Genomic DNA, 27045 nt, shown 5'->3' with positions numbered 1-27045 from the left:
TGGCTGGGCCCGAGCTCATCTGAGATGGACTGATGCAAAGTGGAAAAGTGTTCTGTAGTCTGACGAGTCCACATTTCAAATTATATTTGGAATCTCTGGGCGTGGTGTCCTCCAGAACATAGGGGAAAAGAACCATCCGGATTGGGTGAAAGTGTTCTAGGCAGCATGTGTGATGGTATGGGGGTGCATTAGTGCCCAAGGCATGGGTAACTTACACATCTGTGAAGGCACCGTTAATGCTGAAAGGTACATACAGGTTTTGGAGCAACATATGTTGTCATCCAAGCAACGTTATCATGGACGCCCCTGCTTATTTCAGCAAGACAATGCCAAGCCACTTGTTACAACAGCGTGGTTTCGTAGTAAAAGAGTTCGGGTACTTTCCTGGCCCGCCCACAGTCCAGACCTGTCTCCCATGGAAAATGTGTGGCGCATTATGAAGCGTAAAATACGACAGCGGAGACCCCGGACTGTTGAACGACTGAAGCTCTACATAAAACAAGAATGGGAAAGAATTCCACTTTCAAAGCTTCAACAATTAGTTTCCTCAGTTCCCAAACGTTTATTGAGTGTTGTTCAAAGAAAAGGTGATGTAACGCAGTGGTGAACATGCCCTTTCCCAACTACTTTGGCACATGTTGCAGCCAATAAATTCTAAGTTAATTATTATTGGCTAAAACAAATCAATTTTATGAGTTTGAACATCAAATATGTTGTCTTTGTAGCATATTCAACTGATTATGGGTTGAAAAGGATCTGCAAATCATTGTATTCCGTTTATATTTACAACTAACACAATTTCCCAACCTATATGGAAACGGGGTTTGTATAATTATTTATCATTATTATTTATCGGTATATTATTATCCATATTTATTCATGTATCACATGAATAAATCACACAAATATACCAATGTTTATTATCTAGGCAGCACAGTGGTTCAGGGGTTAGTGCATGTGCCTCACAATACGAAGGTCCTAAAAAGTCGGGATCTTCCTGTGTGGAGTTTGCATGTTCTCCCCCGTGACTGCGTGGGTTCCCTCCGGGTACTCTGGCTTTCTCCCACCTCCAAAGACATGCACCTGGGGATAGGCCCCTCCCACTTCCAAAGACATGCACCTGGGGATAGACCCGTCCCTCCTCCAAAGACATGCACCTGGTGATAGGCCCCTCCCACCTCCAAAGACATGCACCTGGGAATAGGCCCCTCCCACCTCCAAAGACATGCTCCTGGGGATAGGCCCCGCCCATCTCCAAAGACATTCACATGGGGATTGGATATGGTCCCGAGTGTGTGAATGTTGTCTATCTGTGTTGGCCATGTGATGAGGTGGCGACTTGTCCAAGTTGTACCCCGCCTTCCACCCGAATACAGCCGAGATAGTCTCCAGCTTCCCCCCGGGTGGGTGTAAGGAAGAGTGTGATTTGTCTTCATGTCTCTATCTCATCGCGACAGGCTGTGGTGAAGTAGGCCGGCTTCGTCGCGTGAAGAAGCCTATTTTTGGTTGTGTTTTCCACTCCGTGTGCTTAACGGCAATATACGATACATATATATATCTCGATATTTTTTCCGTAGAGTAAAAACCAAACACAAAACGGATGCTCAACATATGGGGACGGCGTGGCGCGGTTGGTAGAGTGGCCGTGCCAGCAACCTGAGGGTTCCTGGTTTAATCCCCACCTTCTACCAACCTTGTCACGTCTGTTGTGTCCTTGCTCCTGATGGTTGGTGACAGAGACACAAACACTTCATTTAACATAACGCCCTATTTTCGCTGCTTCAACACAGAAACAGGTAAAGTGAAATAACTTAGTTGTTAACTGTAGGTCAATAATGCTTGTCTTTCTCTCAGACAGACAGGGCTTTGCTGTCTGTAACACACACATGCACACACCGCAAAATGAGCAAACCTAAACAGCCGATATGGGCGTCTACATCAACGTTATGATTTGCCTGAGAAGCTGGACAGGACAAAAAACTTATAATAATTATTTAAAAAATATATCTTTTTTTTTTTAAGACTTTAGTTTAGGCGGTGGCTCTTTGTGTTGTTAAGTCGCCCGCCTTAACGACAAAGAGCTGCGGGAAACACTGAACCAGAGGAGAGCATACACAAGTAAACACGCTAAGGCCTAGCGATTGAAGTTTGTCAAGGAGAACGGAGTAGGCAACTCGATCAAAAGCCTTTGAGAGGCCTTAGAAAATAGCATCCGTACATTTATTTTGTTTAAAAGAGGAAAATACATAATTTGTAAATTAAACTAAGGCTAGAGTTGTTGAAAAGCCAGAAGGAAAGGCAGATTGATAGGGAGACAATACATTAAAACTTCATTAAGGTGATTGTATAGTTGGTAACATTATTTAATCGACGTTATTGACTGAACTGTTGGTCTGTCATGTTTTTACGGTGCTGTAATCATGGGAGCTCAGTCTCTAGTATGTCACGCAGTCATGTGCTTGGATGACTCTCTTATTGCCAAAGCATCCTGTCATGTGATTTTTATTCTCCTTTCAGGACATGTGTGAGAAAGAAATACATCTCCCCTCTATGTGTGAAAGTCCATGAGCAAGTTGTATTCCTGCAGAGGCTCACCATGGATTGGCTGCTCGGCCAAGTGGAAAAAGACTTTGGGATCGACCGAAGGCAGCTGGGCTCCGGGCCTCGACCCCGTGAACTTGTCGCCCTTGTGCCCGCCCGCTGGCTGACGGCCCTGAGAGAGAGGAAGCTCACGCGTCTTGCCTGTGTGGACAGCATCAGCGAGGCGGAAATTGGCACATATCTTCAGTGTTCACAGGCCAAGCCGCCCCCTGGCTGGACACGAGTCTGCATACAGGGTTTGAGAAAAAGCAAGCTGGGCTACAGCCTGGTCAGAGACCCGTGTCTTCAACCAAATGACTCCACGACAAAGGACTCCTACGTGAACACCATGCAGCAGGTGTCACAGCACAATGTCAGGTATTAAACACTCTGAAATGTCACAACTAGAGATGTCCGATAGTGGCTCTTTTGCCGATATCCGATATTGTCCAACTCTTAATTACCGAATCCGATATCAACCGATGCCGATATATGCAGTCGTGGAGTTATTAACTCATTGTGAGGCCTAATTTTGTTGTGATGCCCCGCTGGATGCATTAAACAATAGGGATGTCCCGATACAACTTTTTCACTTCCGATACGATACCGATATTGTAGCCTTGAGTATTTGCCGATATCGATATCAATGCGATACGATATAGGCACGAATCATACATATATTTATTCCTTATTTTGTTTTGTAGAATGTTAGAAAAGGCTTGATAAAGTGATGTTACTGTTACTGATGTTGTAGTGTTAAAACAGAAAACAATAGTCAGCAAGAGTAGGTATAGGAAAAACCCGACCCATTTATTATTAACCAATTGGTTACATAAATTTTAACCTTCAACATAAGAGTATTACCTCAACAAATCCAATAAAAACAAAATGTTATATTTAAAGTGCAAAATAACCACTAATACCAACATAATTATACAATTGAAAAGAATAAATTAAAAATAAATTAGAAGACCCAGAAAAATAACCTAAATAAATCCAATAAAAAAAAAAAAAAACATTTTAAAGTGCAAACAATTCAAGTTCACTTCAGTTATTTTTTTACTGTCAGCATATGTTGGAAACAACTGTGGGCAGGGACAAAAACCACAAAAACAACACAATATTGTCCACTGTCCAACTGCTCTAAATTAAGAGTTCACAGCTCCAGTTTCACTGACTGACTATGCCCAAAACAATGTAGTAATTACTCTTAGTCTTCACTGAAGAATAGTGTAAACACAATAAACATATCACTCTAATAACAAGAGCATAAAACAAATAATAATCAGTCAGTGCTGACTACCCTTACTACTCCTCCTCCTCCTTCTCCACTTTCTGCAGTCCGAGCATAATGTGGAGATTTTTTTGGGAGAAGATAAGCATTTCGGCATGCTGTGAGTTAAAATACTTCCACACAACCAACATCACTACACTTTGCTGAGCACACGCGTTGTCGTTGTTGTGATCACATGGGCTGTGCATGCTGGATCAGAGACGCTCTTCTTCCGCGGCCGCCACCAACATTAATTAAGGGGCATTGCCGCCACCTACTGTGTTGGAGTGTGATCAAACCAGTCACCTATTGTAGAAGTGCTGCAGCGGCAAATGGACAGCTTATATCGGAGCGCTTATATCGGAGTTTTTGATTCAGTCCGATAAAATCCGATTCACCTTTTTGGCTAATATCGGACCGATTTCCGATATCAATATCGGATCGGGACATCCGTATTAAACAATGTAACAAGGTTTTCCAAAATAAGAAAACAACCGCAACCCAAGTCATGGAAAAAAGTGCCAACATGGCACTGCCATATTTATTATTGAAGTCACAAAGTGCGTGTTTTTTTTTTAACATGGCTGAAAACAGCAGAAAACACGCCATCTCCGGGTTGGGGAGGAGACCCTGCCCCAAGTGGAGGAGTTCAAGTACCTAGGAGTCTTGTTCACGAGTGAGGGAAGAGTGGATGGTGAGATCGACAGGCGGATCGGTGCGGCGTCTTCAGTAATGCGGACGTTGTATCGATCCGTTGTGGTGAAGAAGGAGCTGAGCCGGAAGGCAAAGCTCTCAATTTACCGGTCGATCTACGTTCCCATCCTCACCTATGGTCATGAGCTTTGGGTCATGACCGAAAGGATAATATCACGGGTACAAGCGGCCCAAATGAGTTTCCTTCTCTCCCTTAGAGATAGGGTGAGAAGCTCTGCCATCCGGGAGGAACTCAAAGTAAAGCCGCTGCTCCTCCACATGGAGAGGAGCCAGATGAGTTGGTTTGGGCATCTGGTCAGGATGCCACCCGAACGCCTCCCTAGGGAGGTGTTTAGGGCACGTCCAACCGGTAGGAGTACACGTTGGGAAGACTATGTCTCCCGGCTGGCCTGGGAACGCTTCGGGATCCCCCGGGAAGAGCTAGACGAAGTGGCTGGGGAGAGGGAAGTCTGGGTTTCCCTGCTTAGGCTGTTGCCCCCGCGACCCGACCTCGGATAAGCGGAAGATGATGGATAGATGGATGGATGGAAACAGCAGCTTGGAATTTGGGACATGCTCTCCCTGAGATAATCCTGATACCCACTAAAACTCTGGGAAATACTATAATTTGACTTTCACAAAGTGCATTATTATTATTTTTTGAAACATGACTCTTCCGCCCGATTGTAGCTGAGATAGGCGCCAGCGCCCCCCGCGACCCCGAAAGGGAATAAGCGGTAGAAAATGGATGGATGGATGGACTCTAAACAACAGCTACAAAAACAAAGGCGGCACACAGCTTCAGTCCAGAGTATACTGGAGTCATAAAGTAAACAATAACATAGTCCTCCTTTACTAGACTGTCTGGCAAACTGTATAACAGGAAATTATAAACTGGGCTCAATATGCCCTGCTCTAACATATTTGTTTGAGAAACACAAATGTTCTGCAAGCTAGTGGTGAGTGCTTGAAGTGGCCTCGCAGTCAGTCAGTGCTTCTGAAATGCTGCATTGAGACGGGCCACCTACGCTCACTGCAAGCTGCTTTCGGTGTTTCCTTTTTATCCATCTTCCACTTGTAATCAACGTGTATTTCCTTATGATTCTTGAAGAGGTGGGAGATCTAATTGCTCGTATTAAAGGAAGACGGCTTGGTTCCTCCTCGCATAACCAACTTTTTGCAGTCATTGCAAATTAAAATAATCCCAAACCATAGACATGGTGTTGTTAGTCAGTCACCGAGCGAGCTGGCTTGTTAGCCACAGCTACAGCACCGGCAGCAACACACTCTTGTTGTTGTTATGCTGCGCTCGCGGCGGTTTGATGAGGTCATCAGGCGTCGCCAGTAAACATCTCATGCTGCAGTTTTCAACTCCTGTGTTGGGTGGGGGAGAGGGGAGGGGCTGCTGACTGGAAGATGCAACTGCTATGTACTTTGCACTACGTCCGTGTTTTACCAGATACCGTACAGCGGCGTTTTAAAAAGTCATTCATTTTACTTTTTGAAACCGATACCGATGATTTCCGATAATACATTTTAAAGCATCTATCGGACATCTCTAGTCACAACATATGTTTGCTATGATGCATAAATATATAGCTTCTTGTGGCAGTTTTAAAATAATCGGGAAGTGTCATTTATCAAAGTAGTGTGGCATCCGCTTTGTGGTTTGGAACTATTTTTGATTGACAGGTCAAAAAAAGTGGTAAAAGATGGATGGATGGAATTAACGAGCAGAGGAGCATGTTGGGCAGCGCACGCACACAGAGTACTTACAAGCAGACACAGTGTGTAGACAGAAAAGGGAGAATGGAGGCATTTTTGTGTAAAAACCAAAGATAAAGGTGAAGTTTTAACACTGAAACACTCTCAGGAAGAGCTGATTTAAGACATGGCATGTTAGCTAGCAGCTAATGTCCATCCACAGTGGTTTAGCTACTTCTAAATCACTAATCCTGGCCTCCATGGCGACACATAAAGTATAATTATCACTGCAGGACGAGTAATAGCTAAACATGCTTCACTACACACCGTAGCTCACCGGCGTCACAATGTAAAGAAACGCCATGGGTGGATCTACACCTGACATTCACTGTAATGATACCAAGTACAATAGCATATCGAGTCGATACTACTAGATATTTTTTTATCGTCACAAAATCTTTTTTCTTTTAAAAAAAAATTCATATTATATTCACAAACTCAGGAAATAAGTCAGTGGACACATGAGGACTTAAATATGACCAATGTATGATCCTGTAACTATTTGGTATCAGATCAATACCTAAATGTGTGGTATCATCCAAAACTAATGTAAAGTATCAAAGAAGAGAAGAATAAGTGATTATTACATTTGAACAGAAGTGTAGATAGAACATGTTAAAACAGTAAATAAGCAGATATTAACAGTAAATGGACAAGTAGATTAATAATCCATTTTTACAGCTTGTCCTTTATAATTGTGACAAAATAATGAATGATAAATGACACAATATGTGACTGCTTACGTCAGCAGACTAATTAAATCATCAATCAATCAATGTTTACTTATATAGCCCTAAATCACTAGTGTCTCAAAGGGCTGCACAAACCACTACGACATCCTCGGTAGGCCCACATAAGGGCAAGGAAAACTCACACCCAGTGGGACTATGAGAAAGCAGGAAAACTCACACCCAGTGGGACTATGAGAACCTTGGAGAGGAGGAAAGCAATGGATGTCGAGCGGGTCTAACATGATACTGTGAAAGTTCAATCCATAATGGATCCAACACAGTCTGTTTTCGCGAACAGGCAAAACAATGACTTGTCTGTTCTTAGTCCATGCCGGCTCTCTCAAATTCAATTCGATCTTCCTGAAGGTCTTAAGAAGCATTTAAGTCTCACCTTAAAACTCATCTGTATACTCTAGCCTTTAAATAGTAAGAAGTCCCTGGTTCACGTTTGTGTTTCATGGCAATGTGTCTGCAACTTTGAGGAAGTGTCTCTTCCTCTGTGCAAACCTCTTTGAAGACACCTGTTTTACCAACCTCCGAAAATATACGGAATGATTTCTCAAAAACTGCATTTAATGGTGGGGCCTGCGCCTACTATTTATTTGAAACTTCTTCTTTTTTCATAACTACTATTTTATTTCTTGCAGTGAAGCGACATGTCTAATAACAGTAGAGTGACCATTTTTATTAATACAATTATAGTAATACATGTAGCATTACAGCTGAACCAGACTACATATAAATTAGATTAACAGGTTATGTGTAATGCTATATTATTTTATGCATGTACAAAAGCCAAAAGCAGTGAAGTTGTGACATTGTGTAAATGGTAAATAAAAACAGAATCCAATGATTTGCAAATCCTTTTCAACTTATATTCAATTGAAAAGATTGCAAAGACAAGATATTTAACGTTCCTACTGGAAAACGTATTTTGTTGCAAATATTAGCTTATTTGGAATTTGATGCCTGCAACATGTTTTAAAAAAGCTGGAAAAAAAAGAGTGACAACGTTGAGAAATGCTCATCAAGACTTATTTGGAACATCCCACAGGTGAACAGGCTAATTGGGAACAGGTGGGTGCCATGATTGGCTATAAAAGCCGCTTCCATTAAAGGCTCACTCATTCACAAAAAAGGACGGGGGGAGGGTCACCACTTTGTCAACAAATGCCAGAGCAAATTGTTTAAGAACAACTTGCCCTTATGTGGGCTCTACCGAGGATGTTGTTGTGGTTTGTGCAGCCCTTTGAGACACTAGTGATTTAGGGCTATATAAATAATCATTGATTGATTTCTCAACAAGCTATTGCAAGGAATATCATCCACAATATCATCAAAAGGTTCAGAGAACCTAGAGAAATCACTGCACGTAAGCCATATTACGGACCTTCGATCCCTCAGGCGGTATTGCATCAAAAAGCGGCATCAGTGTGTAAAGGATATCCCCTCGTGGGCTCAGGAACACTTTAGAAAACCACTGTCAGTAACTACAGTTGGTCGCTACATCTGTAAGTGCAAGTTAAAACTCTACTATGCAAAGCCAAAGCCACTTGTCAACAACACCCAGAAACGCCACTGGCTTCGCTGGGCTTTAGCTCATCTAAGATGGACTGATGCAAAGTGGAAAAGTGTTCTGTGGTCTGACCATTCCACATTTCAAATTGTTTTTTGGAAACTGTGGACGTCGTGTCCTCCGGAAACAAATAGGAAAAGAACCATCCGGATTGTTCTTGGCGCAAAGTAAAAAACCCAGAATCTGTGATGGTATGAAATGAATGCCAAGTCAGCATACTGTGTGTTTAAAATAGAAAGGACAAAAACAATTTTTACATAACATAAATGTGACCAATAATCATGATTTCAATATTGATTAAAATAATCGTGATTATTATTTTTGCTGTTGGACGAGGAATAGCTAAACATGCTACACGACACCATAGAGCTTGTCAATAAAGGTGGGTGGATCGATATAGAAATATCAACATTAGAAATATCAAGAGTAATATCCTTATACTTACAGAGGTTAGAATACATTGATATTTTGTTTATGATAAAAAAAATTGTTTTTCTTACTTACAAACAGAAGAAAAAGGTTGTGTATTCAAATCAATAAATAATCGTGTTATTAATCGTGATTTCAATATCGTTCAAAATAATTGGTATCAGTATTTGTGCCATAACACTACTTTGTACTAGAAATGGCAACAGTGGAGGATGAATGCCCCAAAACGAGAGGACAGAGGACAAAGGAGCTTATTGACTATTAAAAAAGTTGCTTTTGCATTATATTGTGAAACAAAATAGCAGATAATGTCTCCTATTAGATGCCATTCTGGGATCCTTATACACCCACCATCATAATACCCGTACGTTGAAGCCCAGTACGTCTGACTATGGTAGCTGTAATGCTCCGACAACCCATCAAACGGTGCACCTTCGTAGTTTAGTGTTAGTCTTAGTACTGGGCAATTATGGCAAAAATCAAAAAACACAAAGAGTTGTTACAATAGACATCTTGTAAGTAGACGCAGCATTGGATGCTCTGACGCGAGAAATTCGGCTGCCATCTTGAAGTGGTGATGAGGAGCCGGGGAGCAGCCTAAACTGACAGTCGACAGGTAGAAAACAAAGTTGCTAAACTGACAGTTGACCGGTACAAAACAAAGATGCTAAACTGACAGTTGACAGGTAGAAAACAAAGATGCTAAACTGACAGTTGACAGGTAGAAAACAAAGATGCTAAACTGACAGTTGATGGGTAGAAAACAAAGATGCTAAACTGACAGTTGACGGGTCGAAAACAAAGATGTTAAACTGACATTTGACAGGCAGAAAAAAAGGATGCTAAACTGACAGTTGACAGGTAGAAAACAAAGATGCTAAACTGACAGTTGACAGGTAGAAAACAAAGATGCTAAACTGACAGTTGACAGGTAGAAAACAAAGATTGTGTTCAGCATTTTCCTGCTCAAATGAGCGGACTGTTGAAAATAGGAATCAGGGGATTACTTTTCACAAGTAAGATTTAACATTAACGTACTACTGGTTGTATTTAGTGAAAAGAATATTACTATACTATTATAGTTCCCTGCAAACCTATGGTTGCATTATTCTTTCAGTGTGCATATTGTATATAGTTCTCTGCAAAGCTATGGAATGTTCTATTTTGTCTTCATTATTTTGTCAGAATGCACCAGAATGCTTCAGTTGTTTGTGAAAATCACAAAGAAATCTTCTGGGGGAGGATGACCCCCCTACAGGGGTTTGCTTTACAAACGTTTAATTTTCACCTAAAACAAAATTCACCTGCCGCCCCTGATTATGATGCATTCTCATTTTAGGCAAAGTATAAGACAATACTTTCTCAACAGTATAATTGTAACCAGGAATAATCTTCAAGTAACAATATTCAAATACTAACATTGTTGGGTAAGACAGAATTTGGTTTTATTCTGAATCCAGTGAAACAACTTGGTGGTTTTAGCTGATATAAAGACTTTCACGTGTTTATATATGTTTATGTTGAAGTATTTGGCAGATGCTTTTATCCAAAGCCACATACATAAAACACACATATAAAACAATCGCTGTAAACATGATCATTTAAGGGAAGAATGTAATAGAATATCAATACAAAGTGTCAAGACAGAATAAACTATCTGTTGCTGCAGCAACAAAAATACAGTCTATAACAAGGGGGGCCAATTACGTCGATCGCGAGCTACCAGTCGACCGCGGGGGGTGTGTCAGTCGATTTCCAGCCAGGCTTTTAAAAAAAATAGACCTAAAAATTAGTGGTCATCAATCTTCATCAAGACGTCACTTAAATGACATTCACGGTACCGGAGGGTCTTGTGAGATGACGCTGGCTGCTGCAAGATCATTATTATGAAAATATGACCGAGAGGAAGGCGAGAAACACTTTTTATTTCAACAGACTCTCGCGCCGTACCTTCCGTCAAAACTCTAAAGGCCGACTGCACATTTCCTATCTTCACAATAAAAGCCCTGCTTCATGCTGCCTGCGCTAACTAAATACAGAGTCTCGGAAAACTGGCGTGCACAAGCGATCCCTCAGAAAGCTGGCGTGCACACCACTTGTGCACGCCAGCTTTCCGAGACTCTTATTTTGTTAGCGCAGGCAGCATGAAGCAGGGCTTTTATTGTGAGGATAGGAAATGTGCAGTCGGCCTTTAGAGTTTTGACGGAAGGGACGGCGCGAAAGTCTGTTGAAATAAAAAGTGTTTCTCGCCTTCCTCTTTGTCATTTTTTCATAATAATGAACTAGCAGCAGCCAGCGTCATCTCACAAGACCCTCGGGTGCCGTGAATGTCAATCAAGCAAGCTACGGAATTTGCCGCCAATGTTTTTCTTGTAAAGTGTATGGAAGCTGGATGAATTAGATGCCAAGAACCAACCACTTTCATGTGGTATTGTACAGAAAGGACAACTTTTTTTCTCCTCCATTTGAAAATGTGGGCGTTATCATCCTTACTGTCTGATTCCAATCAATGCAAGTCATCAGAATCAGGTAATACACCAACTTATATTCTTGTCTTCGTGAAAGAAAGACATCTATATGTGTTACACATGCTTGTATTATCATTAAACACATTTAACTTGTTTACAAAAATGTCTCTTTCATAAATAAATAAATATAAATGATATATATAAATGAGGTAGATCCCCTCGAGTTGGTCAATTGAAAAGTAGCTCGCCTGCAGAAAAAGTGTGGGCACCCCTGGTCTATAATATATATATATATATATATATATATATATATATATATATATATATATATATATATATATATATATATATATATATATATATATATATAATGGATTCATTTATTGTTTATGTAGGATATACGCCTGTATATATAACCTCATTATATTGTTTTTTCAACATAAAAATAGCTGACCATTTTTCCCCCTTCTCTGGGATTATATTCCCAGTTTTGATCTTGGACGTCTGGTCACCCATAGCATATAAGAATATTCTATTACTGTTAAGCAAACTATGAATAATAAAACACGCCTAAACATGTGTCCTTTATCATAGCTACACGTATAACAAAAAACGTGTTAAATCCAGTGGTATTCAGTGAGGTAAGATGAATTAAATGCGTTTACAGTTCATTGTTCCTGCCAAATGAATTGCACTGATCACCACTCCAAGATGGCGGCCCCGCTTCTTGTCAGCACCAGTAGCGGTCGATGCTGTGTACCCTTACAACATGCTAATGGTTGTGACCATGCATAGAATGTTTTTTTTGTGTGTTTGACCTGTAAGTGTGTCTGATGGTGTGGCTGCTGAGTGTATTTCAGCAAATAATCTGTTATTGTTTATTGTATTGTGACGCCTTTCTGCTTTTTTATCTTCCAGGAATCTGTGGCGGGAAGCCCATTCCAAACGTGTGCAGCCATACGCCAGAGCCACAGAGCAGATGCACGTTGCAGCCGTGGACGCAGTGAGACACGCACTGCAGAAGCTTTTTAACTCCACATTCATCTCATGTGACAAAATGTCCCAATCCCTCTCTCCAGCCAGAGAGAAGGAGAAAGAAAACTTCTTGCCATCCGCTCTTTCAAGTTCTGTAAAGCCCCACTCAGTGTGTCCCAATGTTCTAACTGCGGAGTGTCTGCTGGAGACAACTGAGATGCTGTACATAGTTTTACCTTACAGTCAGTATTCACTTTATGACATTGTCTCCTTCAGCCCAGCCAAGTTAGCCAATAGTCATGCCAAAGTTTTGTTCATTCTGTACCAGTTGCTCACAGCCATGCAGGCTTGTCACGCTGCAGGATTGTCCTGTGGAGATCTCTCCTTGCTGGATGTTGCCGTTGACGAGAAGCTTTGCAGCCATCTTAAACTCAACCTGGCCCATTTTGAGGAACTGGGGACCAACAGGTCTGCAAGCGATGACGTCCCCGCGAGGCAGATGCCTAAAAGTGCCGTGACAAGCGGAAGCGCCTGTTCAAGTCAGAACCAACTGCTTTGCAAGGACTGCTTTGATGACCTCAAGACTTTAGTTCTTGACTGGGTCCATGGGCGGGTCAGTAACTATCACTACTTGATGGAACTCAACAAGTTAGCGGGACGGCGAGAAGGAGACCCAAATTACCACCCGGTGCTGCCATGGGTGGTTGATTTTACTGTGCCGTTTGGAAAATTCAGAGATCTCAGAAGGTCCAAGTTCAGACTCAACAAAGGAGATAAGCAGCTGGACTTCACCTATGAGATGACCAAAGAGGCTTTGGCAGCTGCAGTGGGAAATGGAATAGGTGGAGTTGGTGTAGCAGGAGACCTCAGTGGATCTGTCAGTGCAGGTGGACCACATTCAGACCACCTTCACGTACCTCATCACATATCTGATGTGCTCTCCGACATTACATACTATGTATACAAAGCTCGGCAGACACCTAAATCTGTGCTGTGCAGCCATGTGAGGTCCCAGTGGGAGCCCAATGAGTACCCCTCCAGTATGGAACGCATGCAGAGTTGGACCCCTGATGAGTGCATTCCCGAGTTCTACACTGATCCATCTATTTTCCGCTCAATCCACCCTGACATGCCAGACCTGGATGTGCCTTCCTGGTGCAAGTCCTGTGAGGTGTTTATCGAGGTCCATCGGCGCCTCTTGGAAAGCAGGGAAGTGTCCCAGAACCTGCACCATTGGATAGACCTCACTTTTGGCTACAATCTGTCGGGTAAAGAAGCAGTCAAAGCCAAGAATGTGTGCTTGCACCTAGTAGATAACCACACCAATCTGACAACTTACGGTGTGGTCCAGTTGTTTGACCAGCCCCACCCGCCACGCTTATCAGCTTCTCAGTATGCTCCCGCCGAACCACCTTTTCTTGGCCTTGCTGCGCTTAATGTGCCTTCTCTACATATCCCACAAATCAACACCGTATCTGACTCTGTGGATGGAATGGTGGTGGAGGCCACAGGTTGTGAATCCAGTGGCTGGACCATGGTAGACAAAGATGTAGAGCTTGAACAAGGTACAGAAGCCCTGGATTCATTAATGTCCACTGGCTCATCTAATACTGCGTCGTCCTCTGTTCCAGCGGGAGGGAAGATGGGAGACACCGCACTTGTATCGCAGTCCCCTACCTCTTCCTCTGGTGACGTTACAAGCAGTCTGGGCCCAGGTTTACGCAATGTCATGCTCCAAAGAAGTGGACCAGCTAATAAAAAACACGGGGAGGGAAGTGTGACCACCTCCAATGCTGAGGACGTCAAGATCATTCTTCCAGAGGGTTTCAGCCCCCTGCAACCTTTGGAAGAGCTGGAGAAGTTAAACAACTTTCTTGTGAAGAGTTTGCATGCCCGAGTGTCGCAGCCACCTGAAGCTGGTGAAGCCACAAATGAAGTTGAGTTGATCGAAACCTCACCTTCTTTCACACAGCTCTACCAACGAGATATGCAGGCTCTTGGCGTACTCATTGCAGAGATATTTTACTCCTCGAAAGTGAGAGGGTTGATACCAGGTGCCCCCCTCAGACAACGTTTCTGTGCTGTTATGGAAATGTGCTCTTTTGGCCTCCGTGATATTCCACTCCCTTTACATTACGCTCTTCAGAAACTGCTACTAATGGAAAAGCACTCCCAAACATATCTTAAAGACGCAGGTCATTGTCCACGTCCGCTTCTTTTTAACTACGATGCCATCTGTGAGGGCCTTCCGCCTCCAAACCCTGCCCAATTACTGAATACATTCATTACCCCATTTCCATTCCCTTCATATTTTGCAGCACTCCATCGCTTTATTGTTTCGTACCACGACAAGATGGAGAGTGTGTGTAGCCTTCAAGGAAGAGATGTGGTCTTTTATTTGTGGCAGCAGTTAGAAAGGCTTTTGCGAACCAATATCACAGCCGAGGGCCTTGAGATTCTCTTGCCCTTCATTTTGGCCATAATGCTCGAGGAGTCCACGGCTGTCTATGCAGCTTGGTACTTGTTTGAGCCAATTTCAAGAGTCCTGGGTCCTAGAAACGCAAACAAGTTTCTTCTGAAGCCACTCGTCAGCGTTTATGAAAACCCCCACTACCTGCGGGGACGTTTTTATCTGTACACCGACTGCTTCGTTCTGCAGCTCATCATGAGGCTCGGCCTGCAGGCCTTTCTCTCCAACTTGCTCCCCCATGTGCTGCAGGTCCTCACTGGTTTCGAAAGCTGTTCATCTGGTTCTGCCGGAGAGATCTGCAAAGGGATGCGCAGTGGGACTTGTAACCTAGGAGAGGAAGAGGAAGAGGGCTTTCAGGCTGGTGATGTGCGCTCCTCCTCTGGGTCAGTCAGCGGGAACATAAGCGGTGGCAACGGGGCTAGTGGAGGTGTCGGTGCTGTGGGGGAAACTGGGCTGGTTGACTACTCCTCAGGCATCAGTTTCAACGAACAGGTGTTTGTCTCGGAGTCGGAGGACTTTCAAAATGAGTTCTACATTAACAATGGCGCAGGGTGCGACAGTGGGAAACAGCCAGGGCAGAACTCTACAGCGAAGGACCAAGACCAAGAGTCTTTGAGCATGGGTAAACTTAGCGACAAAAGTAGTACAAGCGAACTCTCATTAGGCGACGGGGACTCAATGCGTGATCGAGCTAGTCTCAAATCGGCCGACAGCAGCCAGGATCTCAAACAAGCCAGCGAGGGAGAAGAGGGCGGAGAGGTGAACGACGTGGAGATGACGGAGGCCAGTGATTGTAAACTGCAGGAAGACGATCCTTCGACCCCCAAGTTGGAGCTGTCTTTCTCTGGTTGCACAGAAGATTCAGGGGCTACTCTTACAAGTCTGGAAAATGAGTTTGTGAACAGAATGGTGCTGGAGGAAGCAGAGAAACATATCATGGGGGAGCAGGAGGAAGAGGCAGAGCATGAGCCATCAGAAGACTCGCAGGAGAAAGAGCAGAAAATTCTCTTAGGTGAGTGTTTGATCTTTTTTTGTTAAATGGTCATGTCCATTAACAGCCTGTTTAATTCACAGATACAGTCTGCAAAACAGTTCGCTGGCTCTCCGCCAAACTTGGACCGACTGTGACGTCTCGATGCGTGGCCAGGAACTTGCTGAGACTACTCACAAATTGTTACATCGGTGCGTAAACATTAAATGTCCAATGGAATGCCAACATCCAATATGTGTCAAGTAACAAAGCTCACTTCTAACGCACTTTACCCAAAGACCCCCAGAGCCACCAGTTTGTTACTCCTGGACCTGAAGAGACTAACCTAGAGAGCGTGGGAATGGGCAGCGTGTATGAGAAGAGACCTGTTGTGGGAGACGAGACAGCCGGACCCGTGTTAGACTGTCTCATTTACATCGCTCAGCTTTACGGAGAACCTGTACTCACGTATCAGTACCTGCCCTATATAGGATACCTGGTAAGTGCTGGTCACCTGTAAGTATACTAGAATACTCATTCACAAGCCCGGTTTTGTAGATACTGCGGTTTCAAAGTCTTCACAATAACGCCGTGACACGTGACGGCATCCAACTGAAACTTGGTGTGTAGATGTTTTTGGCTCTTCAGTGTTTGCCGGGTCTGAAAATAAACTACATCTCCTAGAATCCTCTGCACGGCGTGAGACTGGCAAGTGGGGGGTGTGGAACGCCCAGGTGTGTTCGAAGTAGATAAGAAGAATTGCTGTATTTTCAAACATTTCATCAATACCTCCTCCAGGGCTTTTTCAGCTATGTTGCTAACAAACATACAAACAAACCTTGGCGAAAAAAACCTTTTTGGTGGAGGTAAGAAAGTCTGCGTTCTGCAAAGCAAAGCACACCAGATTCGTCTGGAGCGTTTCCATGGCGATTCTTCGCAGCGCACGGACAGAAATCATAAAAAACAACAAAAAAAAAATGTACATTGCTGGAAATACGAGTAAACTGAAAAACCTCTCACTGAATCCTCAAGCAATCCATCCATCCGTTTCCCACTGCTTGTCTCTGTCGATTTTGCGGGGAGGGATGGAGCCTATTGAGCTATGCTCTGGCGGAAGACAGGACCCCTGGCTGGACAAGTAGCCACCTTATTAACCGTCACCCAAAAAAGATATTTGAAGCCAAAGATCCGTTTGTGAGGTATTAACATTATTAAAAGTTAAATTGTCTTTTTTTTTTTTCGAAAACAGCATATTCTAGACCAGAGCTGGGCAAATATTTTGACTCGGGGGCCACATTGACAGAAAAAATGTGTATGTGTTTATAAATGATATATACACATTTAGCTGTAAAACCCTTCTGTACAGTATTTGTGTTTGGGTCCCTTTTTTTTCCAAAAGTCACAATGTTCGATAGAATTCTAAAAACGTTATAACAGACAACCTCAAAAAAAACAAATGGAATCTTATAGTTTTTACTGAATGGGACACTCAAAATGTATATGAAAAGAAAGAAAATGGGCGTTTTAATAATAATAATAGTAATGGATTAGATTTATATCGCGCTTTTCTATTGTTCGATACTCAAAGCGCTCACAGAGAAGTGGGACTCAACATTCGTTCACACCTGGTGGTGGTAAGCTACATCTGTAGCCACAGCTGCCCTGGGGTAGACTGACGGAAGCGTGGCTGCCAGTTTGCACCTACGGACCCTCCGGCCACCACCTATCATTCATTCATCATTCATTCACCAGTGTGAGCGGCCCGGGGGCAAGGGTGTAGTGTCCTGCTCAAGGACACAACGGCAGCGATTTGGATGTCAATAGGCGGGGAGCGAACCTGTAACTCTCAGGTTTCTGGCACGGCCGCTCTACCCACTACGCCAGGGGTGCCCATTACGTCGATCGCGAGCTACCAGTCGACCGCGGGGGGTGTGTCAGTCGATCTCCAGCCAGGCTTTTAAAAAAAATAGACCTAAAAATTAGTGATCATCAATCTTCACCAAGACGTCACTTAAATGACATTCACGGTACCGGAGGGTCTTGTGAGATGACGCTGGCTGCTGCAAGATCATTATTATTAAAATATGACCGAGAGGAAGGCGAAAAACACTTTTTATTTCAACAGACTCTCGCGCCGTACCTTCCGTCAAAACTCTAAAGGCCGACTGCACATTTCCTATCTTCACAATAAAAGCCCTGCTTCATGCTGCCTGCGCTAACTAAATACAGAGTCTCGGAAAACTGGCGTGCACAAGCGATCCCTCAGAAAGCTGGTGTGCACATCACTTGTGCACGCCAGCTTTCCGAGACTCTTATTTTGTTAGCGCAGGCAGCATGAAGCAGGGCTTTTATTGTGAAGATAGGAAATTTGCAGTTGGCCTTTAGAGTTTTGACGGAAGGGACGGCGCGAAAGTCTGTTGAAATAAAAAGTTTTTTTCGCCTTCCTCTCTGTCATTTTTTCATAATAATGAACTGGCAGCAGCAAGCGTCATCTCACAAGACCCTCGGGTGTCGTGAATGTCAATCAAGCAAGCTACGGAATTTGCCGCCAATGTTTTTCTTGTAAAGTGTATGGAAGCTGGATGAATTAGATGCCAAAAACCAACCACTTTCATGTGGTATTGTACAGAAAGGACAACTTTTTTTCTCCTCCATTTGAAAATGTGGGCGTTATCATCATTACTGTCTGATTCCAATCAATGCAAGTCATCAGAATCAGGTAATACACCAACTTATATTCTTGTCTTCGTGAAAGAAAGACATCTATATGTGTTACACATGCTTGTATTATCATTAAACACATTTAACTTGTTTACAAAAATGTCTCTTTCATAAATAAATAAATATAAATGATATATATAAATGAGGTAGATCCCCTCGAGTTGGTCAATTGAAAAGTAGCTCGCCTGCAGAAAAAGTGTGGCCACCCCTGCACTACGCCATGCCGCCCCAAATATATATTTTAACAATATTAACTATGAACAATAAAACACTGAATATTACCAACGTATAAACAATCGCTCTAAAATACAACAAAAATGTAACAAACAGCAAAATATGAATGCAAAGTGTAATAAATGTCTACAATATGATATATTATCACTTTTATGCATAAATTTGTTGTAAAAATCTGCTTCCACGTCTGTTCCTGGCACGTGTGTTTGGGGCTGGCTGCTCTGAAAACAAGCCCCGCCCACTCTGTTTTGTTCCTGGTCTGAGCTGCTCTGACCTAACTCCTATAACACTCCATTGAAATACTTTTTATAGTTCAAGACTTGCGGTCATGTAAAAACATTACTGCACATCATAATGGTGACTAAACTTTTGATGTTAAATGTCTAAAGAAATGATGTCAAATGTCCGGCGGGCCAGATTGAAAATCTTAAAGGGCCACATGTGGCCCGCGGGCCGTATTTTGCCTAGGTCTGTTCTAGGCTAAAATAAACATGTCCACTGTGGAGGACACTGCTTTTCAGAAAGTAAAAGTTGAAAGACACTAAACTGAACATTATTGTTTTACACTGGAGGTTCACATTATCACTTTAAAGGCCTACTGAAATGAGATCTTCTTATTTAAACGGGGATAGCAGGTCCATTCTATGTGTCATACTTGATCATTTCGCGATATTGCCATATTTTTGCTGAAAGGATTTCGTAGAGAACATCCAGGATAAAGTTCGCAACTGGAGAAAAGCCCTGCCTCTGCCGGAAGTCGCAGACGATGACGTCACATGTTGATGACTCCTCACATATTCACATTGTTTTTAATGGGAGCCTCCAACAAAAACAGCTATTCCGACCGAGAAAACGACAATTTCTCCATTAATTTGAGCGAGGATGAAAGATTCGTGTGTGAGGATATTGATAGCGACGGACTACAAAAAAAAAAAAAACAAGTTAAAAAAAAAACGCGATTGCAATCGCGTTGCATTGAGATGTTTTTAGACACATTTACTAGGATGATTCTGGGAAATCCCTTATCTTTCTATTGTGTTGCTAGTGTTTTAGTGAGTTTAACAGTACCTGATAGTCGGAAGTGTACGTCCACGGCCGGGTGTTGACGCCAGTGTCTCGGGGAAGTCGACGGCAGCTGTACGGGAGGCAGAAGCTCAGCTGATATCCGGTAAGAGGCGACTTTTTAACCACAACTTTCTCACCGAAACCTGCTGGTTGACATGTAGTCGGGATCCATAGTAAAGTTTAAGCTCCGTGAATTTTAAACAAGGAATCACCATGTGTTTGTGTGGCTAAAGGCTAAAGCTTCCCAACTCCATCTTTCTACTGTGACTTCTCCAATATTAAATGAACAAATTGCAAAAGATTCAGCAACACAGATGTCCAAAATACTGTGTAATTATGCTGTTAAAGCAGACGACTTTTAGCTGTGTGTGTGTGCAGTGCTCATATTTCCTTAAACCCCGTGACGTCTTGCTTACACGTCATCATTACGTGACGTTTTCAAGAAAAAAGTCCCCGGAAATTTTAAAATTGCAATTTAGTAAACTAAAAAGGCCGTATTGGCATGTGTTGCAATGTTAATATTTCATCATTGATATATAAACTATCAGACTGCGTGGGAGTTCTTGAGGGTGCATGGGAGTTTGCCCAACCAGTCTACATGTGCTTTGTGGACTTGGAGAAGGCATTCGACCGTGTCCCTCGGGAAGTCCTGTGTGGAGTGCTCAGAGAGTATGGGGTATCGGACTGTCTTATTGTGGCGGTCCGTTCCCTGTACGATCAGTGCCAGAGCTTGGTCCGCATTGCCGGCAGTAAGTCGGACACGTTTCCAGTGAGGGTTGGACTCTGCCAAGGCTGTCCTTTGTCACCGATTCTGTTCATAACTTTTATGGACAGAATTTCTAGGCGCAGTCAAGGCGTTGAGGGGTTCCTGTTTGGTAGCCGCGGGATTAGGTCTCTGCTTTTTGCAGATGATGTGGTCCTGATGGCTTCATCTGACCGGGATCTTCAGCTCTCGCTGGATCGGTTCGCAGCCGAGTGTGAAGCGACCGGAATGAGAATCAGCACCTCCAAGTCCGAGTCCATGGTTCTCGCCCGGAAAAGGGTGGAATGCCATTTCCGGGTTGGGGAGGAGACCCTGCCCCAAGTGGAGGAGTTCAAGTACCTAGGAGTCTTGTTCACGAGTGAGGGAAGAGTGGATCGTGAGATCGACAGGCGGATCGGTGCGGCGTCTTCAGTAATGCGGACGTTGTACCGATCCGTTGTGGTGAAGAAGGAGCTGAGCCGGAAGGCAAAGCTCTCAATTTACCGCTCGATCTACGTTCCCATCCTCACCTATGGTCATGAGCTTTGGGTTATGACCGAAAGGATAAGATCACGGGTACAAGCGGCCAAAATGAGTTTTCTTCTCTCCCTTAGAGATAGGACGAGAAGCTCTGCCATCCGGGAGGAACTCAAAGTAAAGCCGCTGCTCCTTCACATCGAGAGGAGCCAGATGAGGTCGTTCGGGTATCTGGTCAGGATGCCACCCGAACGCCTCCCTAGGGAGGTGTTTAGGGCACGTCCAACCGGTAGGAGGCCACGGGGAAGACCCAGGACACGTTGGGAAGACTATGTCTCCCGGCTGGCCTGGGAACGCCTCGGGATCCCCCGGGAAGAGCTAGACGAAGTGGCTGGGGAGAGGGAAGTCTGGGTTTCCCTGCTTAGGCTGTTGCCCCCGCGACCCGACCTCGGATAAGCGGAAGATGATGGATGGATGGACTGCGTGGTGGCTTTCAGTAGGCCTTTAAAGACAATCAATTTTAAGTTATTTTTAGTATTTGTTTGAAACAGTGGATGTTCCTGCACTATTGTTTGCACTTAAAAAGAAGTTTGCAGTATTATTGGAACATTTTAGCATAATGCTTGTGTTCAGTTAAAGTATTATTGCTGACACTTCATTTTACACTCTATGTAATTAAATAGTACCGTGGCCTTAATACCATGATAATAGCGTACCGTGAGATTTTAATACCGTTACATTCCTAACAAGCACTATAATCCACCTGTGTAAAATTGTTAGTGCCTTACGGGCTTCAATTGTGTTTGTCTGCAGGTGTCTCCACCCTCTTCGCAGCGTCTCAACACGCGGAAGGAGGCCAGCCTGCTGGGTGCTGTTGCGCTGACCAAGAAGATCATCGTCTTTCTTTCCGATACCACGCTCATGGACATGCTCATGAAAATTAACCAGGATGTGCTTCTTCCGCTTCTGGACCTGCTTACCAACCCCCACATGGGGTAAGACGCACATTTATATGCAGCATTGTGCCAAACTGAACGTTACAAGGGAATATCCAACCCAATACATTCTGGCACGCTGGCCTTGGATGCTGCAGCCGCCAGCTAGTTTACTTCATTAAACTGTATCATCTTTTCCTGAGATCTCTTATGGAGGATGCTCATGTTTTTGGAATAGGTGATATCAACAATTGTGTTTGATGTAAATATAAACGGAATACAATGATTTGCAAATCCTTTTCAACCCATATTCAGTTGAATGCACTACAGAGACAACATATTTGATGTTCAAACTCATTAACTTTTTTTTTTTTTGCAAACAATAATTAACTTAGAATTTCATGGCTGCAACACGTGCCAAAGTAGTTGGGAAAGGGCATGTTCACCACTGTGTTACATCACCTTTTCTTTTAAAAACACTTAATAAACGTTTGGGAACTGAGGAAACTAATTGTTGAAGCTTTGAAATTGGAATTCTTTCCCCTTCTTGTTTTATGTAGAGCTTCAGTCGTTCAACAGTCCGGGGTCTACGCTGTCGTATTTTACACTTCATAATGCGCCACACATTTTCCATGGGAGACAGGTCTGGACTGCAGGCGGGCCAGGAAAGTACCCGCACTCTTTTTTTACGAAGCCACGCTGTTGTAACACGTGCTGAATGTGGCTTGGCATTGTCTTGCTGAAATAAGCCGGGGCGTCCATGATAACGTTGCTAGGATTCTCCAAAACCTGTATGTACCTTTCAGCATTAATGGTGCCTTCACAGATGTGTAAGTTACCCATGCCTTGGGCACTAATGCACCCCCATACCATCACAGATGCTGGCTTTTCAACTTTGCGTCGATTACAGTCTGGATGGTTCGCTTCCCCTTTGGTTCGGATGACACGATGTCGAATATTTCCAAAAACAATTTGAAATGTTGACTCGTCAGACCACAGAACACTTTTTCACTTTGCATCAGTCCATCTTAGATGATCTTGGGCCCAGAGAAGCCGGCAGCGATTCTGGATGTTGTTGATAAATGGCTTTAATTTGCATAGTAGAACTTCAACTTGCACTTAAAGATGTAGTGACGAACTGTATTTAATGACTGTGGTTTTCTGAAGTGTTCCTGAGCCCATGTGGTGATATCCTTTAGAGATTGATGTCGGTTTTTGATACAGTGCCGTCTGAGGGATGGAAGGTCACAGTCATTCAATGTTGGTTTCTTGCCATGCCGCTTACGTGGAGTGATTTCTTCAGATTCTCTGAACCTTTTGATGATATTATGGACCATAGATGTTGAAATCCCTAAATTTCTTGCAATTGCACTTTGAGAAACGTTGTTCTTAAACTGTTTGACTATTTGCTCACGCAGTTGTGGACAAAGGGGTGTACCTCGCCCCATACTTTCTTGTGAAAGACTGAGAATTTTTTGGGAAGCTGTTTTTACACCCGATCATGGCACCCACATGTTCCCAATTAGCCTGCACACCTGTGGGATGTTCAAAATAATTGTTTGATGAGCATTCCTCAACTTTATCAGTATTTATTGCCACCTTTTCCAACTTCTTTGTCACGTGTTGCTGGCATCGAATTTTAAAGTTAATGATTATTTGCAAACAAAAATAGAGTTTATCAGTTTGAACATCAAATATGTTGTCTTTGTAGCATATTCAACTGAATATGGGTTGAAAAGGATTTGCAAATCATTGTATTCTGTTTATATTTACATCTAACACAATTTCCCAACTCATATGGAAACGGGGTTTGTATGATTGCTCTGTACATCTCCCCTACGTCCGTGTACTCCGTACAGCGTCGTTTTAAAAAGTCATACATTTTACTTTTTCAAACCGATACAACATTTTTAAAGCATTTATCTCTAGTTTACACCTAACTGACATCATGTCTGACAGTGTTCTGCCAGAGCGAGAACAAATGTGGCATTATAGACTTTGGTGATTCCTCAGTACTTGTTTGTTTATGTTTTGTCTTCGGGACTACGACTGGATAGTTTTTTTCTATTCACTTTCATGTTCTGCTGTACCCAGGTTCCCCAGCGGGGGGCAGTGTCGCACAGCCGTGTGTCTCAAGACACTCAGCCTGATGGCCCTCATCTGCCTTCGCATTGGGAGGGAGATGGTGCAGCAGCATATGGCGGACACGCTGCGCCAGTTCTTTGCCATTTTCTCCTTGCTACATTTCCTGCAGGCCCAGGTACTGGAGCGTGTCACTCACACGGACTAACAAGTGTCTTTGTCAAGTTTATTTCTAGAATATGTTCAGCAGGCAGGCCCGTCAGGACAAGCTTTATGAAAAACAAAAAGGGGGAATAAAGGCAGATGAAAACGTGGATAAAAATAGAAACAAGAGACAGGAGCTTGGAATAGAACTGCCTGACTGACAAGGAAGGAGATTGACAGAGAGTATGTATTTGTCAGGCTGCGGTACAAGTTAGTTGACCCTCTCCTGGTAAATTAGAGAAGTTTTTTTTCTTTGGAATAACAATCTTCTTTCAAGCAATGACCTATGACGACTTCCTCTATCCTGTAGATTGGAAGTGCCCCCCGCAGAGTTGTAGGAGAGGTGACGGTGGTGGACGTCAGGACGCCTACCAAGTCCAGTGAGACCTATGAGTTGGCCGTCTTGGAGGAACTGCAAAGTGTGTTTAGCACAGAGATGGCACATGCTTCCTACATCCCCTTTTACTGCCTCATTGGTAAGGAAACAACTCATTCAAGTCAGTATACAGTGGGGCAAAAAACAATTTAGTCAGCCAGCGATTGTGCAAGTTCTCCCACTTAAAATGATGACAGAGGTCTGTAATTTTCATCAACTGTGAGAGACAGAATGTGGAAAAAAAAAATAATAATAATGGATTAGATTTGTATCGCGCTTTTCTATTACTAGATACTCAAAGCGCTCACAGAGAAATGAAAACCCATCATTCATTCACACCTGGTGGTGGTAAGCTACATCTGTTGCCACAGCTGCCCTGGGGTAGACTGACGGAAGCGTGGCTGCCAGTTTGCGCCTCCAACCACCACGGCACCGGGGGCAAGGGTGAAGTGTCCTGCCCAAGGACACAACGGCAGCGATTTGGATGTCAATAGGCGGGGAGCGAACCTGCAACCCTCAGGTTTCTGTCACGGCCGCTCGGCCCACTACGCCATGCCGCCCTAAATCCAGGAATTCACATTGTAAGAATTTTAAAGAATTTATTCGTAAATTATGGTGGAAAATAAGTATTTGGTCACTTCAAACAAGGAAGATCTCTGGCTCTCACAGACCTGTAACTTCTTCTTTAAGAAGCTCTTCTGTCCCCCACTCGTTACCTGTTTGAACTCGTTATCCGTATAAAAGACACCTGTCCACAGCCTCGAACAGTCAGACTCCAAACTCCACTATGGCCAAGACCAAAGAGCTGTAGAAGGACCCCAGGAAAAGAATTGTAGACCTGCACCAGACTGGGAAGAGTAGATCTAGGCAAGCAGCTTGGCGTGAAAAAAATCAACTGTGGGAGCAATTATCAGAAAATGGAAGACATACAAGACCACTGATAATCTCCCTCGATCTGGGGCTCCACGCAAGATCTCATCCCGTGGGGTCAAAATGATTATGAGAACGGTGACAAAAAAATTCCCAGAACCACACGGTTTAAATTGCGCTTCTTTTCTTTCTCGTTGTGTAAATATTTGAACAATCTGACATCATAGTTGCTATTTGTCCCACAACAACCAAATCATACCAAACTGAACCACAATGAAATGTAGGAAGGTTCTAGTGGAGTACTTTAGGACTGTTTACAATGGAAACACTATATTTTGCCTTTGACTGGTCTTTGTTGTGTATGTGGGGTTCTGCAGGTGATGTCGCAATCCGGAAACTGGTTCCCAACCATGAACTGGTCTGGCAGCTGGCGTCTTCATACCATCAGAGTGTCAGTCAAGACTTCCCAGAAGCAAACGCCGTTTCAAGAGTAGACTTGCCTCCAGTCTCCATGGGGGTCTCCTCTGATTTTAGCAGGCCCCTGGGGAGCAGTGCTTTCCCCTCACCTTTAAGTAGCTCAACCACATTTGGAGACCCACTCCCAGAGTCAGGAACCTTTGGGAGCCATCTGGTAGGAAATCGTATCCAAGTGTCAAGGGAGTCCTATCATAGTGGTAGCCCTAATATTGGTTTGACCGGCTCTTGGGGACGCTCCAACCATACCGTGCCCAGTAACATTTCTGCCTCTGCTGCCACCACTTCATCCATCAGCACCGCACCCTTACAGTCCTCCTGGTTGACTGGACCTCCTCCAGAGGATAGCGCGCTGAAACAGGAACTGGCTCGCAGTGGCCGTTCCTTGCAGGGCAACTGGCTGGCCTATTGGCAGTACGAAATCGGCCTCAACCAGCAAGATCCTCATTTCCACTTCCACCAGATCCGTCTGCAGAGCTTCCTGGGTCACTCAGGCGCCACAAAGTGTTTGGCACCACTGGCGGGCGAGGATTACTTCCTCTCTGGTGGTAAAGATAAGACTGTGAAGCTCTGGCCCCTCTATAATCGCGGCGACGGGACACAGGAAGTGGAACCAAGGCTTACATACACCGACCACCGCAAGTCCGTGTTCTATGTTGGACAACTGGAAGCTTCGCAGGAGGTGGTCAGCTGTGATGGAACCGTGCACCTGTGGGACCAGTTCACTGGTGAGGGACTTGCTTTAGTTTCCTTAACTCATACACCAGACACAACATGAGTTACACTTGCACGAGCTAATGAGCGCCAATACAACGCGAAATCCTCATTGTCAGAGAGTACCTTTTACAATGTTTTATTGCTCTAGTTTTTGTCCGATTCATTCTGATTTGGTACCTCATTATGATGATTTCACAATATTGGAAACAAGACTTTAAT

At 43.6% G+C, this 27045-nt stretch overlaps 1 protein-coding gene across 2 annotated transcripts in view; it reads left to right on the top strand.

Moving 5' to 3' along the window:
- wdr81 (WD repeat domain 81) overlaps positions 1–27045 on the top strand; it is a 45964-nt gene that overhangs the window by 1606 nt on the left and 17313 nt on the right. Inside the window, exons 2-10 of one of the 2 annotated variants that reach the window (XM_061878125.1) lie at positions 2518–2958; positions 12433–14054; positions 14121–15971; positions 16034–16141; positions 16229–16428; positions 21982–22163; positions 24198–24363; positions 24700–24865; positions 26013–26837. In XM_061878125.1, coding sequence (XP_061734109.1) covers positions 2597–2958; positions 12433–14054; positions 14121–15971; positions 16034–16141; positions 16229–16428; positions 21982–22163; positions 24198–24363; positions 24700–24865; positions 26013–26837 — 5482 coding nt within the window. In that variant the 5' untranslated portion in view covers positions 2518–2596. Of the gene's footprint in view, positions 1–2517; positions 2959–12432; positions 15972–16033; positions 16142–16228; positions 16429–21981; positions 22164–24197; positions 24364–24699; positions 24866–26012; positions 26838–27045 lie in introns of both variants that reach the window. The other variant, XM_061878124.1, reaches the window with a different exon arrangement.

This window comes from Nerophis ophidion, linkage group LG18 (assembly GCF_033978795.1).
Source record: "Nerophis ophidion isolate RoL-2023_Sa linkage group LG18, RoL_Noph_v1.0, whole genome shotgun sequence".
NCBI classification, from domain to species: Eukaryota; Metazoa; Chordata; class Actinopteri; order Syngnathiformes; family Syngnathidae; genus Nerophis; species Nerophis ophidion.
This window is presented reverse-complemented; position numbering and strand designations above follow the sequence as displayed.